At 40.6% G+C, this 20,126-nt stretch overlaps 1 protein-coding gene across 1 annotated transcript in view; it reads left to right on the plus strand.

Moving 5' to 3' along the window:
• Positions 1-20,126, plus strand: part of LOC122796778 (macrophage mannose receptor 1-like) — a 2,090,270-nt gene that overhangs the window by 719,733 nt on the left and 1,350,411 nt on the right. The window contains exon 14 of the mRNA XM_044065506.1: positions 5,129-5,213. Within this exon, the coding sequence (XP_043921441.1) occupies positions 5,129-5,213 (85 nt within the window). The remainder of the gene's footprint in view (positions 1-5,128; positions 5,214-20,126) is intronic.

Raw genomic sequence — 20,126 nt, forward strand, 5'->3', positions numbered from 1 at the left:
TTGACATCTCAAGCAGACAGACATTAGACCCTCTTGGACTGACAGCTGTAACTGTGCCAGCTGTTAAACATGAGCATTCTGTGTTTGTACTGTGGCATCATTCTTGGTGAGGGTTGGATGCTGCACACACCCAGTGTCATACCGCCCTGGGGTACATACTCAGAGGGACTATCCATGTCTCTTTTGATGTTGACCAGGGAGGTACATCTCAGGTAATTCACACCAGCATGGACATTGAGTGCATCATATTTCTGCTTGCTTTGGGGTGACCTGCGTACTTGTGTTATGTGGCATTTTGTGGCAGCCTACAGGCAGCTTACTCTACCCTTTCCCTTGTTCAGTCTGGTGAGTGGGACAGCAGTGGGTCTGCCTATACACACACCTATTACGACTGTATCAGGCATGTTGTTTCTCCTTCTGGCCTGTGACTGTTTGGCACACCAGCTTTGCGTACTATTCGTTGCATGTGCTATGTTTGAAGGTTGTGGTTGCTTGTGATCTGCTTTGGAGGCTTCTGTTGATGTGGTGTGTTTGTAATTAAGGCCTCCAGGAATATTTGTCTGTGTTTATGTGTTTGGTTTACAGTTGTGGTAGGTCTATGTGGGACTGGGTTTGTGGTGTATGTGGTTACCTTCTCCTCCTGACTAGTTTTGACAGTACTGGGTTGGTGGAGCTCAACCTCTGGTTTGGATACATGGATGCATCTATCACATATATTTGTATTTATTGGGGGGTGTTGTGGTTGTCTGTGTACTTGGGACTGGTGTCACATTGCCTCTGGATTTACAGATTCTACTTGTTGTGGCTGGACTTAGTGGATTGTATGTGTGGACATATGTTATTGCCATACTACTGGTCAGTGATTACTTCCCTTTTTATGTTTGCTCTATCATGTGGTAGCTTCCTCATTCTCTTGCATGGTTTAGTAATGGCTGGAGTCCAGCATGCCAGATGCCTGCGTGTATGGCATTGTGTGTTGTTGTTATTTGTGATTGCATACTCCAAGCATTCCTGGCTGTGTTCATGGAATGCCTGTATAACATGTTCTATGGTGTGTCCCATATTCTGCACTTGCACAGGGCCTTTTGTGGATTCAACATCGGTTTTGAGGGCTGCAACCTATCCTTTACACATGTTTTTCACTGTGGTATTCTGGCCAGGGACTGGGGTCAGGATGTGTATATCCAGTGTGATTACTCTATGGTCTGGTCTTACCAGTGAGGGGTACACTTCTCATCTTGCCATCCAGTACACATGTTGCTGATTATCACATCCAGTATGCTTACCCCTCTTGTGGGAGTGGTACATTGTTCCTGGGCATTTTGGTTTATGGAATCTGGGTAATTTTCTCCTGCTGTGTTGGTGCTAGTATAATGCTCTCGGTGTATGTCTGGATATTTTCAGTCAAGCAATATAATGTGGTTTGGGGGGCTTGATATATTCATGTATTCCAACATAGGCCAGGTGCAGTTCCTGGTATTAGGACAGTAGTCTGCAGCAGGCTATATACTGGGAGGCAGTTTTAGCCATTGGTATTTGACCATGGCTAATCCATGCTGCTTCTTGTTGTGGTACCAACATGGGGATGTGGTTATCCTTGCCATTTCTTGCTAGTCACCCTCCTTTTGTAGCTTGTTCCATGTTTTGCAGCTGTACAGCACAGTATGAGGTGTGACCTGGTAGTGTTCGGGTGCTGATGTGAGCCTTGACCCAGTTCTCTATTACAGGACTGGTATCTACATTCTCCATACTGTGTGCGTTTACACTGCACACATCTTGCTGTTTATACATCTGTCATTGGGTAGCATTACATCTAGGTTCCTATCCCTTGTAGAACCTATGAAGGTGGGTTTGTGTTTTGAGACTTACCTATTCAGGGCATGCTGTGGGTACTGACAGCCTTTGCCAGTATCTATGGGACATGGCATGACAGGTGCATGCCACCCCTAGCAGGTGGTGCATCATGTCAAGCTCCGCATGTCTTCCCAGCCTGAAACACATTGGCTCACCTTTGACTGCATTACTTCAGCCAGTTATTGCACTTGATCATCCCATCGTCATTTTGTGGCTTCATGCTTGGTGAGGGTGGATGTTAGTCAGGGTGCTCAGGTGTGCATATAGTACATGGTGTTACATTACTTAACACATGGCATTCATGCCTCAGGTGGTGCTGCAGGGCTGCCTCTGTCGGATGTGCATATTACACTTCCCTGTACATGTTTGTGAGCAGGTCATATCGTTTTAGGAATCTATGTTATTATTAGAGTGAGTCAGAGGGGGTATCATTCCCAGGGTTCCTACTGAGCCAGTGTATGTGCTATGTGTTGCCTCTTTGCCAAGGCCAGGGCATACTGGGCATGCCTCCTTCTGCCTACTGGGGCAGGCTCAGGTTGTTCCTCCTCCGAGTCACGCTCTGCCTGTGATGGCCTTGGCAATGGTGGGGGGCTGTTTGGCCTGGCCCTATGCTGGTCCTGCTGCAGCTGTTTTTGCAAGATCATATTATGTAGCATAGCACATACCATGACAATTTGGGTACATGTAGTCGGTGTGTACTGCAAGGCTCCACCAGATGTGTCCAGACACCGGAACTGTGACTTGAGCAGCCCAAACACACGCTCTATTACATTACGTGTTTGTGCGTGTGCCTCATTATGGCATTCCTGTTCAGGTGTGTGTGCGTTTCTGATGGGTGTCATCAGCCACGGCTCCAGTGCATAACCTGCATCGCCCACTAGGTGTCCGTGTGAGATGTCCCCATTGGCAAATGTCTAGTACAGCTGCGTCAAATGCCAGATGTGGGAATCGTGGTAACTCCCAGGGCAGCCAGCACACACATTCATTATTATACCCTGGGCATCACACATGACCTGGCAGTTGATGGAGGGGAAGCCCTTGCGGTTAATGTAGTCCCTACCCCGCTCACCGGCTGGTGCTTTGATGCGTATGTGCATGCAGTCTATTGCACCCAGTACCTCAGAGTATTCCGCTATTTGCTGGAAGAGACGCATATTGCTGGCCAATACCTCACGGGCATTGGGGAAATATACATGATCACCGACATGTGCTGACATGGCATCCAGGAACTGGTGCAGTACACTGGAGGCTGATGCCTGTGATATCCCCATCATATCACCAGTTGGTCTCTGGAAGGTACCTGTTGCTAGTATTCTTAGGCCAACACATACCTTGGTTTCCACTGGGATGGGTTCCCTTCTATTGGTTCTGTGTGTGAGGCGTGGCCTGCACAGCTCAACAATTTGCTGCAGGAGCTCTCTGTCAACTCTATAGCGCTCTACTATCTCCAGCTCATGTAACCCGTGGTAGGTGACCCTGGGCCTGTACACTCTTCTCCGTCTCCTCACTGTGGGTTGTCTGGCACCATCTGCATTGTCACCGCCCTCAGCAAGTCGCCTGTCTCATTATGACAGCTATGGCAGCCCCTAACATTTCTGCTCTGAGTTCAGCTTTTTCAGTTTTCACTTCTATTAGCTTACTCCTGTCTTTCAGTGTCTCTTAAGGGAAACATCCTGCACTACTGTTTGCAGAGTTTTAAGTGCTGGGCTGGGCTACTATTCTGCCTGTGTAATTGCCTGCTTCTAATTGTTTTCACCTGCTAGCTTCAGCAGTTATCCCTGCTAGCTTCCTATTAATTCTGTTGCTTCCTTTTTCCTCTCTGTTTCCTCAGGGGGGAGCAACATGCATACCATCAGAAACACGCTCACAGTGGCTTACACGCGCGCACACGTGCTTACACGGTTCAGAATCTACTTATTCGGGTTAAAACGTGTGTACACCCACGCAAACACTGTTACACGTCTGCCAACAGCCTCCAACATACTCAGCCTGCCCTACACGCGCGCACACCTGCACAAACAGTATTAAACATCTCCCAACACGCTCCCACATGCTCAGTCTGCCTTACACGCGCGCACACTGCTCTACTCACGCTTCATGGCGTGCACACATGTGCATGCACACCCAGCAAGAAACTTAGGTGTAGGTAACAGTGTACACCTTCCATTTCTTGACTTTCCATGACTTATCTAGTGGCACACCTCTTTCCATGATCTGTGCCTGTCATCTGTCATGTTACACTGGCCTCCAATGAACTGCATTTCTTTCTACCATTCCCCCCTGTGATGTCACCTATCTCCTACTCTATTCCTCCCCCTTATGTATCTCTTACACTACTCAGACTGTGCTCATTTGCTATGTGACTGTGAGATTCAGTATCCTAACCCTCATTTACATGAGATTGCCTACTAATGCTTAGTTACATGTCTTAGACTCAGCGTCCCCCCTTAGCAACCACTACACAGTGTCCATGTTGTTTTCGGTCTGCTGGTCCCTGCATTGTCATTCCATGTATTGCATGAAACCCACATTTGTGGGTTTATAACCTTCATTTTCATGTTTTATACAGCGCAGCCCGTTTACGCGGGGCTGCGCTGGGTTTAAACATCGGCGATCGCCGAAAAAATATATATATATTTTTATTATTTTGGCATCGGGTTATATTGCCAATGACCACATATTTGGCCATTGGCATACTGCCTGAGTCATATGCACCCTTTTTTTGGAGCTGACATGGCTCCATTGTGGAATTTGCAGAAACGTACTCAGTTGTCAACTGAGTACATTTCTGCAGCTAAAACGTCTTTTACACGGACTGGTTTCTGCTTTGTGGATCGCTAATATACCTCATTTGCATACCTTTCGGATGCAAGTGAGGTATTTAGCATGTCCACGCCCAGTCCGTGTAAGAGACGTTTTAGCTGGTCTCTTACACGGAGTTTAGGGCTGTTCCTGGATCACGAGGCTTGCATGGAGTGTTGCACGTCTCTTACACTCCATGCAAGCCTTCGTGAATCCTGCCCAACGTCAACATCATTAGTAACTAAAAAGTGATAACACAGTAGTAAATGCCATTTGCAGTTACATTTTGCACTTAATTTAGTATAAACTACAAAAAAATACATGGATGTTATGATCAAACACTAAATACTGTATTCTGTAAAGCAGTGGAAAAGCATGATTAAGTATTCATCAGTTTCTGTCTTTATATTTTATCTGAAAATCCTTGTTTGCATACAGTTTTAAGTTAGTCATAAATGTTTTTTTTTTTTAGAGACGATTATATTTATTCAAATTCCTGGCTTGGGCTCACTGCAATGGATCCTACAAAAGGGTATGCATGGAGTGATGATTCACCTGTAAGTAATTCTGACTTTATTTATAAATCAGTTCATGCTCTCACACTAAACCTTAGCCAAGTTTCTTGAATTTTACTGTATTTTCAGTAGTTTCATGTCTGGTGATGATGATGTAAGGATATGTACTCATAAAAGAATCGTGTTCTTCTTAGAGCATTTGGTGCACTACTGAGTTGATGCCTGAATTCTTCTTAAGGTTTTGAATGCTGCTCTTTGATATAATTGTTCCTAAAGGAGAGACGTGTTTTAAACAAAATTGTTTTATTGTATATGTGCCTATCTATCTATCTATCTATCTATCTATCTATCTATCTATCTATCTATCTATCTATCTATCTATCTATCTATCGATCCACCCACCTATCTACTATAAACCACCTTAGATCCCGTGGGAAAAGGAAAGTGTGTAGAAGGAAAAGGAGACAGGAGGAAAGGAGCAGTACATCCTGGAGTTGAAGGGAGGAAGAGATGGAAGAGTGGGTTATGTTTTCAGGATGCAGGGGAATGTTTTTGCCTTAGAGGGTTTTGAAAAGGAAGAGAATGTGATGTATACTGGATGATAGGTGATTTTCATAGGAGAGTCTGAGGCCAGTACTGTTGCTAGTCAGAAGAAAGGAGGTTGAGAGTAAGCAGTAGGTAGGAGAAAAGAGAAGAGCCCTAAACAGGGCAAAATGCGGAAAAGAGAGGCAGAGAGATAGATGAGTAAAGGTTGGGGAAAGTAGCAATTAGGCCCACATATTTATATGGAAAAGATAGTGGATGAAGCTGGCACTAGAGACAGTATGGAGGTTGGTGCATTGGTTTGTAGGCAGATGACAAGTATAGAGGTGGGGACAAAGTAAGCTGGAGAGGTTGGTGTAGTGCTGGCAGAGGTAGTACGAGATGAGGACTGGAGACATCAGAGGTAACTAGGCTGGGGGGACACTAGAAAGAAGAGCCGGAGGAAACTTACCTGAGTAGGCAGAATGGTATGCTTTGGTATAAAGGTGTTCAGGACAAGAAACAGCATGGTAGGTCAGATGTCTGTAAGCACAACCACTGTGGGGATGTTCAAGTGGTAGAACGTAATTACTATGGGGTAGTAAACCAGAGAGTGGAGGTGTAGATGAGCTTGGTATAGATATGGAAATGGTCCTGAGTCTTACATCAGAAAGATGTGGCAAGTACTGAATAGACTAGTCACAGAAAGAAAGGGGAAAGCACATGCAGTGTCCATGTCAAAATGACTGATACTTTTGAGAGGACAGTAACTACACAGAAATATAGGGAAACCCATACCAGCAGTAAGATTGAGTATGTGTAGCCCAGCTATGACTATTCATTTAACTGCTACCTCCGGATTATCATTAGCAATGAGTGGGAGGGATTTGGCAGGATGCATAACTGTTTGACAGGAAGAGACTCCTCATCAGCTCCATGAAACTGTGCTGTGTAATACCTCTGTATCCAATCCACTGGGAACAAACATTGTAATGCAGAGAAAGGAATGGAAAGATGCATTAATACAGCTGTGTTTTAAAAATAAGATGGAACAGGGAGAGTGCTGCTCAGACGGAGAAGTACAAAACAATGAAGAGGGGGCACAAAGCTATGTAGTTTCCATAAAAGGGGACAGTAAATAAGGAAGCTATGGAAAGGGGACTGAATATGGAAAACAGGGACATTGTTAATTGAGTGAATAAAGCAGCATAACAGTAAGAAGGGAGAAGGTGGGAAAAGGGAAATGACAGATAACAAAAGTGAAGGTAGGCAATTGATAGAGAAAGTAAAACAATGTCAGGGTAGAAAAAAGACACTAGTGAAGTTAAGGTCAACATGGATGATAGAATATAAGTCAGACACGAAATAGTCTCAGTAGTTCAGCAGGTTGTAATTCATATCTCTCAACTGTCCAGATTTTCTAAGAATGTACAGATTTTTGCATCATATCTTTGGTCTGTTCCTTATAAAATTTGTGATTTTCTGGCAAACCACTGGGCTGATCTGAGGAGTGAAATCACTGAATAATGACATACATTTGAGCTTCAGACTTCATATCCTTCAGAAAATGCATGTCACTATAAACCCTGTTAGTTTCCCAAAATCAAAGCATAATCCCAGATTTTGCTAAACAACAATTCATATCTTGCTAACCAAATATGCCATAACATCCTAGCAAAACATGTATCTGTCAAACATACATCAATAGACAAAGACCTATAGTAATGCACACACAGAACCATATCTAATGTGATTAAAAAAAGAATATCAACATTATAAGAATGTTAAAACATTTGCCAAAATAACTGAATTCTGAACTAGTCTGAAAAAATCATATGGAAGGGTTTCCTCAACATTATTAATATGACACAAACACTGGTCTTTAACCTTGTATTTCATGTCACCTTTAACCAGTAATTTGCCTAGGAAAAGTCTTCACAAAAGTCTTGAATTTCTTTACTATTTTCAAATCTATGAGGGGGAAAGATTTTCTCATAACCTAACAAAAAAATAGACTCAGTCACACACACACACACACACACACACACACACACACACACACACACATATATATATATATATATATATATATATATATATATATATATATATATATATATATAGGGTCTATGACACTGGATCAAAAACTGATTTCATTGAACAACTTTTACACCAGGCTCCTTAGACAGCAGAATTCCCACTTCCCATGACCTTTTCCACAATCCACTATCATCATACACCTTTGTAATATTATATTATAGCAATAACCAATGATGTGGTATGGTATATTGAAGATTTACCCATGGTTGGTATGGTTTAATCATGAGGGTGAAGCCCAAGTGATTAAACAAAGCCAGCTGTGGGTAAATCTTCCATCTACTACACCACAGAGTTGGTTATTCCTATTATACAATGAAAAAATTAATTACTTTTCTAAATTAATGTCTTTGTTTTATGGTACTGTGGTACTGTGGTGTTCTTCTGCTTTTTCTGGTATTCTGGGGCTTTCTTGATGTACTGCCATGCATATGCTTATGCAGTACATCAGTGTTTTGCAAACAGAGAAAGGAAGATCGCTATTGCTTTTTTTTCTTTAATAAAAATAAATAAATAAAAGTTTAAATCTGGACCACACACAGATACGACAGAAACCAGATTGAGAAAGTACAATGAAAATTAGGTACATTCCTTTAGTTTTGCGTAATGTACCTAATTTTCTTTGAATTGGAACTTGTTTTCCACTGATAGAGACATTATACACAAAATAGGTGAACATCCAGTAGCCACCTATAGGAGGGTTAAAAATATGAAGAATTTAACCGAGACCCAAAGTGCACGGCCAGGGAGAACAATAGGAATGTTTTGTTGTGAAATGTGCAATCAATGTAAACACATCAGAATAGGAGAGAACTTTACTATAAGAGGTAGGAAGTACAACATCAGAAATGAATATAATTGTAGTTCGAAAGGTGTTGTCTATTTGGCCCAGTGTGTAGTTATTTTATATCGGAAAAAATGGACCGTAAGTTAAAAGACTGGATATATGAACATGTCTATGCTATTAACAAACAAAAACAAGAGAAGGCCTTAGCTAGACATTGTATCGAATATCCAGAACATTCATTTAAATTGAAAGTAATTGATAACGGTTTCACAGTGGAACAGGGTAACAATGGTCTTAACAGCTTACTCTTGGAAAAACTTGAATTATTGTGGCAACTTAGGTTGGACTCTTGTAGACTACCAGGAATTAATGAGATTTATTCCATTATGTGTATTCTAAAGCTTAAGAACTTGATGAGATAGATTTTAAATGGATGGTTTATTAGCCTAGGTATGATTAGATGTTTTAATTTAAATTCAGTAATTATATGGTTAAACATTATTAACATATGTACTGTGTCGGAAGGACTGCATTGGTGGTGCTGCATTAGCACTGTCGCCTGACAGTAAGACGTTGTCCCATTCGATTCTCAGCTAAGAGCGTCTTCTGTCTGGAGACATGCGTGAATGGGCGTACCTTCATTGAAGGTTGTGCGTCAGGGCTGGCAACTCGGCACATAAAAATCTACTGCCAATCATTAGCAGACCGGAGTTCCGCTGTGGCGACCCCTAACCGAGAAAAGCCGAAAGACACAACAACAACTGTGTCGGAAGGTAAACCAGGAAAGAATGACAAACTAGAATAACTACATTTATTCCACAAATGACAAAAAACGTATTGTGAGGGTTCTCATATAATAAAATATTATACTTCATCAGACAAAGATCTAACACATTCTATTCAATTTAAACTATAAAATAGCAGTATCACCATGATGTCATTTCCTTTATCTAATTAATGACTTTCCAAATCAGACAATACATATTACAAACACCGTGTTCACTAACATCAGTATTTAGAAACTATTATGTCCCTATTACCCTCAGCAGCCTACTTACTATAAACATACATAGATACTTGTATGAAATACTTAAAATGCATTTATAAAATTTATATACATCTATTTTGTTATAAATTAATTAACATAATATAATAACCATTAAATACACTATAATTAAATATCAATTCTCTATAAAAAATTTATATATATGTCTAAAATTCTAAAACACGTATGCATATGTATATTTCCTATACTATATTATATCTCTCCACCTCTCTTCAATACAACAGCTTATTTTAATGAATAATCAACATTAACCACTTCTAGATTCTTTTAACCTATCTTTAATGGTGACAAATTTTATTTCTTTTAAGCACTTTTAATTTAAGTAAAGGTGCTATAGAGCTACGTTCATTGATACCTGGCCAAGTGTCTGCTTGCAATCTTACTTGCCATTCTAATTCTTTGAGTTCTAAAAGTACATTCCATGCTGTTTTGTCATCAATTATAACTTGGTCTATAATAGTATAAGTAAATGAATGGTCTGGATGACTATTAATGTGTTTGGCTAAAGCATTATTCATGTTCAGCTTTTTTATTGCATATTCATGTTCATATATGCGCTGAGACAATTTTCTTTCAGTTTTCCCTGTATGATAGGCTAAGCAGGAGTTACACTTACTTAGATAAACTACAGCTTTTGATTCACAGTTATATTTACCCTGTATTTGATACATTGTATTTCTTACTAAAAACTCTGTGCCAACTTCTATTTTATGGCACCATCTACAAAAAACACATTTTTTCATACCTAGCACCTTAACATTACTATTCAACTCATTGTATTTTAACAAATCTTTCGAATTTCTCCCTTTTCTATACACTATAAGTGGCTTATCTCCTATTATGTTCCTCTGCTCTTCTTCCTGATTTAGTACGCAACAATTTTTCTCAAAGATCCATCTTAAAATATTAGCTTCTTTACTATATGTAATTCCCAATGCCTCGGAGAATTTATTATTCTTATCTTGGTTTCTACTCTCAATTATTTGAGATGCAACACTATTTTCTTTTCCTCCTTCTGTACTACAATTTTCAATCTGCATATTAAAGTTTTTTTTTATTATCTAAAATAGGTTTAAAAAAAACTCTCTTTCTCTTATTTGTAACTTCTTCTATAATGTCGTTCAAAACTGTGCTAGGATATGATCTAGCAGAGAACATAGATCTTAAATTAGAACATTCTTCCAAAAAATGTTGCTCTTTGGTAATCATATGTGCAGCTCTAACTACCTGTCCCTTAACGACGGACTTTTTTTGATGTTGAGGATGTGAGCTGCTATAATGTAATAAACTATTGGAATATGTCTCTTTCCTATGTATACGAGCTATATATCTATTTTCTCTGTAATCTTTAATAAGTTTAATATCTAAATATTCCATATAGTCATTACTGATATTCCATGTGAACTTAAAAAATGTTGTAGTTTGACCTATATATAACAGGAATTCTTCCAATATATCTTGTGTTCCTTGCCAAATAATACTAATGTCATCCTGAAACCTAAAATAAGATTTAATAAATCTATTAAATCTACTATTGAAAACATATTTCTTCTCCCAATAGGCCATAGTTATATTAGCATAAGCTCCCCCACATGGGGAGCCCATCGCAATGCCTTTTGTCTGTAAATAATATTCATTATTAAATGCTAAAAAATTGTAATTCAAAACTATTTCTAATAACTCTATTAATAAATTAATTTTATCTTGTTGCATATGATTATATTGTAACATTTCACTGGTCCATTCTAACCCCTTTTCTTGTGGGATAACTGTATAAAGATCACATACATCAATTGTGACCAAAATATAATTACTGTTATATTCTATATTATTCATATATTGTAAAAATGACCAGGAATCCCTGCAAATTTGATCTTGATTTTTAAGAATATTTTTAAATTCGAAATCTATATATTTTGCAATTGCTGATGTGATAGAGTCCCTTCCATCTACTAAGGGACGCATAGGTGGATTAGAAATAGATTTATGCACTTTAGGGGTTCCAATGAACACAGGGATTCTAGCAGGTGATACATTCAAATAATTATACAATTCTATACTGATACATCTGTCTATGAACATATCATTTAACTGCATATAGATTGTTTTATATGCTCCATTAATTTCATTCATTGACACTTTCAAATATGTATCAGTATTTAGAATATTATTTAACCTTCTATTATAATCTTGGATATCCATGATCACTGCCCCTCCCCCTTTATCTGGTTTCATTATACATATATTTTCTTTTTTTTATTTGAGTCAAGGTCTGCTGTTCTATTATACCAAGATTATTCTCTTCCTTTTTTCCATAATGTTATTTTTTCAAAATGTTAATGTCTATTTCACAGATCTTTTCAAATGCTACCAGTTTAGGGTGGAGGGGTGGGATATAAATACTACTAAATAAAGTTAGGACTCCACTTTCAAACAAACACTGTCCAAGTAACAGTGCAGTTCATGCTGGCCAAGGAAAACAAACCAGGTCTAGTCATATTCAACAGAATCTAATGCTGTGGAAAACATCATAGGAGCAGCTAAGGAGAAAAGTTATGTGCCATGATAGGAAGGCACAGGTGTAAACACATGAAAACAATAAAGTGAGCTCCTTGGAGAGCTATGTGTAGAATATCTCAAGGTTACCTCTCACAGAGGAATTCCGGATTACCTTTCTAATAGTGAACACTGTGACAATTAGGTATTCTGATCCTTGCCATCTTCAGCAATAGGATGCTGTAATGTAGTTGTTATGACATTGTTAAAGCATTCCGCCAGTCTGTCTGCAGATGGTAGACTGATATTTTTAACCTGTTTTATTGTAAAGAGGTTATAGGTTCATAGGTTCATAGGTTGGTACTAGGCTATCAGCCCTAGGGCCTATACAAGCCTAGCCATAACAATTCCCTGGCTATTTCTCCCCACACTATTTACTTCCCTGGACCCCTGTCTAGCAGGGCGTCTGACGTGATCCTCGGGGTGAATTTCCTTTCTCCCATCCAATCGTCAAGGTTCCTTTTGAAGAGGACCAAAGAGGCACTCTGCTTGACATGTATGGGCAATCTATTCCAGAGTCTAGGGAGTCTCTGGCTCAGGAACCTATCTCTCCAGCATGTTTTGTTTATTGTGATGACAAGGTTTAAATCCATGGAGCTTGTGGCTCTGAGGGATTGGGATTTCTTTAAGTGTAGCATGTCCAACAGCTCTGGGTTTGACATGGCCTTGTATGTTAAGCAAAGATTGCCTCTGAGTAGACGATATGCGACAGAGTATTGCTGCAGTTTTTTAAGGCAGTCAGCGTAGGGCATCCACTTTAGGCCTGTGATTCTTTTAGTGAGGTATTTCTGTGGCCTTTCCAGTTGTTGCAGATGTCTTGAGTGGTACATACCAAATGGGGCATTGTATTCTATAATGGGTCTAATGAGGGATGAGTACAGTGGGACAATGACCTCCTTTTTTCTGGATGAAAAGCCCTTAGTGATGAGGTGTGCCACATAGAAGGATTTCCTGACTGTTGTGGCGATGCGGTTATCGAAGGTGAGACTACTGTCCACCTGTGTCCCTAAGTCTCTTATCAAACGTTCGGTGTTTAGTGTACTGCCACCTATATGGTAATTCACGGATACATGTTTTTCCCAAAGGGGATAACTATACATTTCTTGGCATTGAGCTTGAGCCCATGGCTCTGGCACCAAACATCTGTTTCTGTAAGGCCCTTTTGCAGACTATCCACATCATTTGGGGATTCAATAATGGCTCCCACTTTGCAGTCATCTGCAAACTTTGTTATCCAGAGTCCCTTAGTGTTGGCCTGTACATCAGAGAAGTAGATGCCAAACAAGAGTGGTCCCAGGACTGAACCCTGAGGTACTCCACTTGTCACTTGTCTGGAGCTGGATTTGGAGTCGGCTACTTTTACAGTGTGGGTTCTATCAGTAAGCCACTTAGCAACCCATTGGGTGACGTAGGGATTAATGCCCAACTTAGTAAGTTTATCTATGATTCCAGAGTGGGGGATGGTGTCAAAGGCCTTGGCAAGGTCTAGATAGGCTGTGTGGACCACCTTACCCTTGTCAATGGCTCTGGAGACTGATTTGAAGAAGTCAATCAAGTTCAGGAGACAAGATCGGCCCTTCACGAACCCAAACTGGGTGGAGTCCAGTGTTTGAACGTTGCCAATGTCTTTGTTTATAATTTCCATGATAATACACTTCATGGCCTTGCAGATAAGGCTTGTCAGACTGATGGGACAGTAGTTTCCGGGATCCAAGGTGGATCCCCCCTTGTGGAGTGGGATAACTGTAGCTGTGCACCACTCAGTGGGTACGAAACCTAAGGTGAGGCTATGATTAAACATAACACTTAGGTGAGGTGCCAGCTCATATTGTAGTTCATGTAGTACACAGCCCGGGATGTCATCTGGTCCCATGGATGCTGTATTCCTAGCTTTGGAGAGTGCGTTTTTTACCTGTGTGGCCATTATTACCAGAATTTGGCAATCTTCCGGTATTGAGATGGGCCATTTAGGGGGTGAGAGGGGGGTGAAGTTGGCACTGAATCGATCTGCCACGATATTGGCAATATCCTTGGGATCAGTATATTTAATGCCATTCTGTTTTAGCTCAGAGCAGATCTGAGCATTGCCATTTAGATTCTTGACATAGTTATAGAATGCCTTGTTGTTGTCTTTGGAATCTTTGGCAATTTTATTTTCGTAACTAGCTTTGGAGGATTTTATGAGGGATCTCAGTTTCTTACTGAGGCTGGTAAGGAAGTTTTTTGCATCCTGGGATTTTCCTCTTTTCTGCAACAGTTTCTTCCTTTTGTTGTAAAGTTTGTTTATGGCAGGGGACCACCAAATTGGCTTCTTTTTTTTGGATGAGAGCATCTTGGTTCTATTTGGGATGGCACGATTTATGCATGAGTGGATGTGCTCATACAGTGCCTTAGTGTAGGATTTAGCATTGAACTTTTAGCTCCCGTCTGCATGGGTGACATGAAGTTTGTCACTTCTGACTTGAGTAGCATGAAATTGGCTTTGGAGAAGTTTTTTATGGAGGTTTCCTTACTGGGGGTTGGGGGTGGGATGTGGATGTTAAGGGTGATTAGCTTATGGTCAGACGTGACTAACGAGGGGGTGACCATAGGTGTGGAGCATCGATTTCCCATGTTGGTAATGACCAGGTCTAGGATATTGGTGCTCCTGGTGGGACTATGGATTAGTTGATCCAGGGCGTTGGAATTTATGAATTCCAAGAACCATTGGGCAAAGATGTTGGTACATGAGTAGCTTTCCCAGTTAATGGCAGGGTAGTTAAAATCACCCAGTATTAGGGTGTTTGGCTCTATCTTAATATTTTCCAGTATGTTTAGAAAGGTGTAGTGAGAATCTTGGGGTATGGCGGGGGATCTGTAGCAAGCTACAATTTGGATTGCAGTCTTACCTAGTGTTAGTTGCACCTGGAGAATTTCAGATGCATTGTGTTGGGCAGCTAGCCTGGTAGTGTGAATATCCTTGGTGAATATTGACACTCCTCCACCTTTAGTGTTTCGGTCCTGCTTTGGTGGCCGAAAAGTGTGGTAAGAGTTGTAGCCTGGTATTGCAGGGGTGCTCTCTGGAGCCTTGAACCAGGTCTCAGTTACTGCACAGATATCGATGTTCTCCATTTTTAGGAGTGCCTCGAGAGAGAGTGCATTTTGAGGTTTAGACTTCTAGCATTGAGTAGCATTACCTTCAGATTTTGCATTGATTTTACCCATGAAAACATGTGAACTGGCACATTAGCTATTTGTCTCATGCTACCTGATAATCATTTATTACTCAGAAAACATAGCACAGTCTGTGAGAGTTGTACATATATAATGTCCTTTTAAGCAACAATCGTATATGCAGTAATCTCAGACATCAAAATCGTCAGCAGTATAGCACACTTTACACTTCTCCAAGGTTATTACAATGTACATAATCCATTATACTCTGAGGTTCTAAACATTAACTTGCTTAGACCTCAAAGACCTCCAAAATGCAACAGAGGCAGGAAGCACGCTTAGCAAGTTAAGCCCAGCTCCTCACATAACACAAGGAGTTCCAAAGTCACTGAGGCTGAACCCATAAGGCAGACATCTACACCACCAAACTAAAATTCTTGTTATAGGTAACTGCATTGTAAAACAAATAGATGCACGTTTTACCAGGCCAACCAAGGAATAAGTAATAACTAGTGGCTTGTCCGGTGTCAGGATCCATCAGACCACACACTCTAAAGTCATTGAACAAGTACCAATATGACTCTGTCATTGTACATGTGGGTGTCAATGGCTTGAGATATACCTTGCTTGACTATATGGAAAGAGACCCAGACAGGGAAGAGCCTGGCATTGGGCAGCATGTTATCTTCTCCAAGGATGATGCTTCAACATGAGCAAAACATTTCTTGACTTTAATAATTGGCTTACTTTTTGGTGTCATATGAAGAGGGTCCAGTATATGTCAGCCTGGGAGATTATAATTGACAGTCCACACTGCTTCACCAGGGCTGGCCTACATCTGTCCCCTCTAAGGTTTAGATTATTAGAAAAGGCAATGACCATCCCCTTAGTACCTTTTTGGGGAATGCCAACCTGATAAACCAACCAACATAATGAAGCAAGCAATAGAAAATATGTAGGAGTTACTGATCAATACAAGGAGTCTATATACAAACAGTCCACTCCCTATAAGTCTTCCTCACCCTGGAGGATGTAAACATCTGTGTAGTGACTGAGACCTGGTTTAAAATGGCAGAGAGTAATCTAGCTTTGCTGGGCTATAATGCCTTCCACACATTTAAATGAGCTGCTCCACAGGAGATGAAAAAGGGGGAGGTGTCAAAATCTTCACACAGAACAGAGTAACATCAAGGCTGATAAAGCAACATAATGCACTAGAGCTTCTTTATGTCCAAATAACCATTAGAAAAGTTGTGTACCGTATATTAGCGAGTTATAGAATTCCATCTATAACATAGGAAAGCCACCACACCTATCTACATGAACTGGAATAACTCAGAATTAAACATAAATTATTATTTTTCTCAGTGCTCTAAAGTTTCCAGCTATAAAAGTGGACATCACCATTAGTGCACAAGCAGAGAAATTCCTGGACTTTGTCAGTACAAACATCCTGAAATATTTAGAGCACCACCTAGGGCAAATAACACCTTGCATTTTGTCCTTATTAATATGAGGGCATCTTGCCCATCCCTTGTGTATCTTTGTAATTTTTAGGTCTGTCCCTAAAGCTGTCTCCTTCAAAATAAAATAGAAACCAGAGATCACTCCGACCCACGACACCTTTAGAAATTTCTCTAAGATAAATTACTTACTCCTGACTGACGCATTTGCAGCTTCAAATCCCCAACAAAGACAGTTAACTCCACTGAATATGAAGAAACATACACCGCACTATACCAGCTTGTAAACAATTGTATAGAAGCAGCTGTACCTTGTAGAAACAAATGCAGGACAAACCCCCAAATACAAACCTCCATAGTGGAACCATAATATCAACAAGCTCTACAGTAAAAGGAAAGAATTTTGACTAAAAAGAAGAGTAATTCTCAGAATGATAGAGCCATTATCACTGAAATAAATAAGCAAAGCAGAAGCTTCATAAAATCCACCAAATGCAAGTTTTAGGCTAAAATATCCACCCAAGCCAAAGACAATCCGAAGGTTTTTTAGTTATGTTCATAATCTCAGAAGCACAATCCATCATGCATTGCACTGACAGTGAATGATGTTATCTACACTGAGGCTGAAGAAATAGTGAACCTACTGGCTGATAAGTTCAGCTCAAACTTTACCACTGTCTCCCCTCCCTCCATACCACAAGATATACCTGAAACTGAGTCATCTCCATCGACTGTGTCCTAAGAATGCTATCAAGTGCTAAAAATACTCAATTGATGGGTCCTGACAATATCCCTGGATGCCCCTTAAACAATATGAAGCACTATTTAGCCACACACCTCACAACACTGTTCAAACTCAGCCTCCAGACAGTTTTTTTTATCAAGTGAATGGAGACCAACTACAGTAATTTCCCTGCATAATGGTGGATCTTCCACAGACATCATAAGTCTGATCTGCCTCATATGCAAAGCCATGAAAGGAGTTGTCATGCAAGTAATAAATAAGGACATTGAGAACTTTCAAATACTGGACCCAATGATTCGTCAAGGGCTGGTTATGCTTACTCAGCCTAGTGGACTTTTTTGAAATTGTCACGAGAGTAATGGATGAAGGTAAAATGGTACACACTGCATACCATGACCTAACCATGGCTTTTGGCACAAATCTCCACTCAGGTATAGTAAAAAGCAAAATAAATTGAAAATAACCCCTGCAGTATCTGCTGGTTTGCCAACTGTCTCACAGATATGATGCAGGAGATCAAAAATCAGAGTCCAGTATCAGTGGAGTCCCCAGGTCCTGGGACCTCTCCTGTTTGGCATCTACGTCTTTGAAGTAAAAGCCAATACCAAAGGGCTCCTGCTGACTAATTTTGCAGATGACTGCAAGCTGGGATCAGACATTGAATCCACAAATGCCTCAGCCATCCTGCAGGAAGGTTTTTGCAAATAAATAAAGAGTGCCAGAATAATGGACTGAAACTAAATGCCAAAAAATGCATTATCTTATTCTTTGGAGGTTGCCTACCCCAGGGAACTACCACATTGACAATATGTACAGAAGAGTTGATCCAGTTGTTGGTTACTTATGTGGACAGTGACCTAGCTGTTGACCAAAATATGTCCACTGTCTAAATTCTATACTGCACAGCTTACAAACAAAGGGACTGCATCAAGATCTAGAGATGCCATTTTTCCCCTTTACTTAGCCATCATTATGCCAATCATTGAGCATAATGCCCCCTTTGGCAAGAATCTGTCTAGACGCATGCAGTAACAGGAATTCCCATGGATATACCTTAGTAAAAGGATACAAGGTGTAAACAATATTTTCTACATGGACCAACTCAAAGCCCAGTCACCATACTCTGTATCTTACAGACTACTAATAGGTGACCTGTGTCTGGCAGATAAACCCCTTTAGTACCTTAACCTTTTAGTTACCCCTATGGTAAAACCTCTGTTCCCATGAACTACCACATAGGCAGCAATCTACTTAACACCGAATGTGTGATAAGAGACCTTGGGACCCAGGTGGACAGTAGTCTCTCCTTTGATAGTCACATCGCCACAGTAGTCAGAAAGTCCTTCTACGTGGTACACCTCATCATAAAAAGGTTCTCATCCTGGAAAAAAGAAGTAATTGTTCCCCTCTACTTGACAGTCATTAGACCCCTTATAGAGTACAACACTCCTTTTGGAATGTACCTCACAAGACATCTGCAACAGCTGGAAAAGCCACATAAGTACCTCACAAAGAGGATTACTGGTCTCAAACAAATGCCCTACACTGACCACATCAAAAAACTCCAGCTTTACTCCATAGCATATCACCTACTCTGAGGTGATCTCTGCCTAACATATAAAGCTATGTCAAACCCAGAGCTGTTGGACATGCTACACCTAAAGAAATACCAATCCCTCTGAGCTACACACTCTAGGGACCTAAACCTTGTCACCACAATAAACAGGACTTGCTGGAGGGATAGCTTCCTGTCCCAGAGACTTCCCATACTCTGGAACAGGCTTCCCATCTATGTCAAGTAAATTTCTTCATTAGCACTCTTCAAGAAAAATCTTGATGAGTGGATGGGAAATAGGAAATACACCCCAGGGATCACTTCTGTGTCTCTGCTCAACAGTGGCACAGGAAAATAACTTTCTTGGGTGACGTAAGCCAGGGAATCTTGTTGGCTAGGCTTAGGTAGGCCCTTGGGCCGATAGCCTAGTACCTACCTAGGAACCTATAAGCCATCTTCAGGCACAGCATTGATGGACCTATTGCACATCAGCAAATCATGTGCCATCAGAAATACTCATTCCAGTGATCTATACTTTTCTGCAACACCAACAGAATGATTTGCAGTTACAGGTAAATCTCACTGATGTTACCACTGCTCTGAAACAGACTCCCCAGCCACATGAAACAAGGATCATCCCTGTCCATATTCAAACACAACTTGGATCTATGGATGAGTAATAAAAAATTTCTCCAGGACTGCCCCGCACAGCACTAATGGACAGTGTCAGCTCCTAAATGCTTTATTCCATGCATGGGTCTGTTAGAATTATCTGTGGTATTATTCCAGTTATTTTCACTAGGGGTTAACATACAAATATCAACTACAGTATGGGTAAGGCCAATCTAACACCAAACTGGATAGATTAGGGGAATAGGCTAGGCTTAAAATGGCCCACAATGGCTGCTAGCCTATTATTTACCTATGACTCCATAAACCTATAGTGGTGATCCCATCTTTATTAACCTCCAGGCTTCACAAAAACTAAAACTTGAACAATGCTAAAACAAA

This window comes from Protopterus annectens, chromosome 3.part0, assembly GCF_019279795.1.
Source record: "Protopterus annectens isolate FY-2018-M chromosome 3.part0, PAN1.0, whole genome shotgun sequence".
In the NCBI taxonomy this organism is placed as follows: domain Eukaryota; kingdom Metazoa; phylum Chordata; order Ceratodontiformes; family Protopteridae; genus Protopterus; species Protopterus annectens.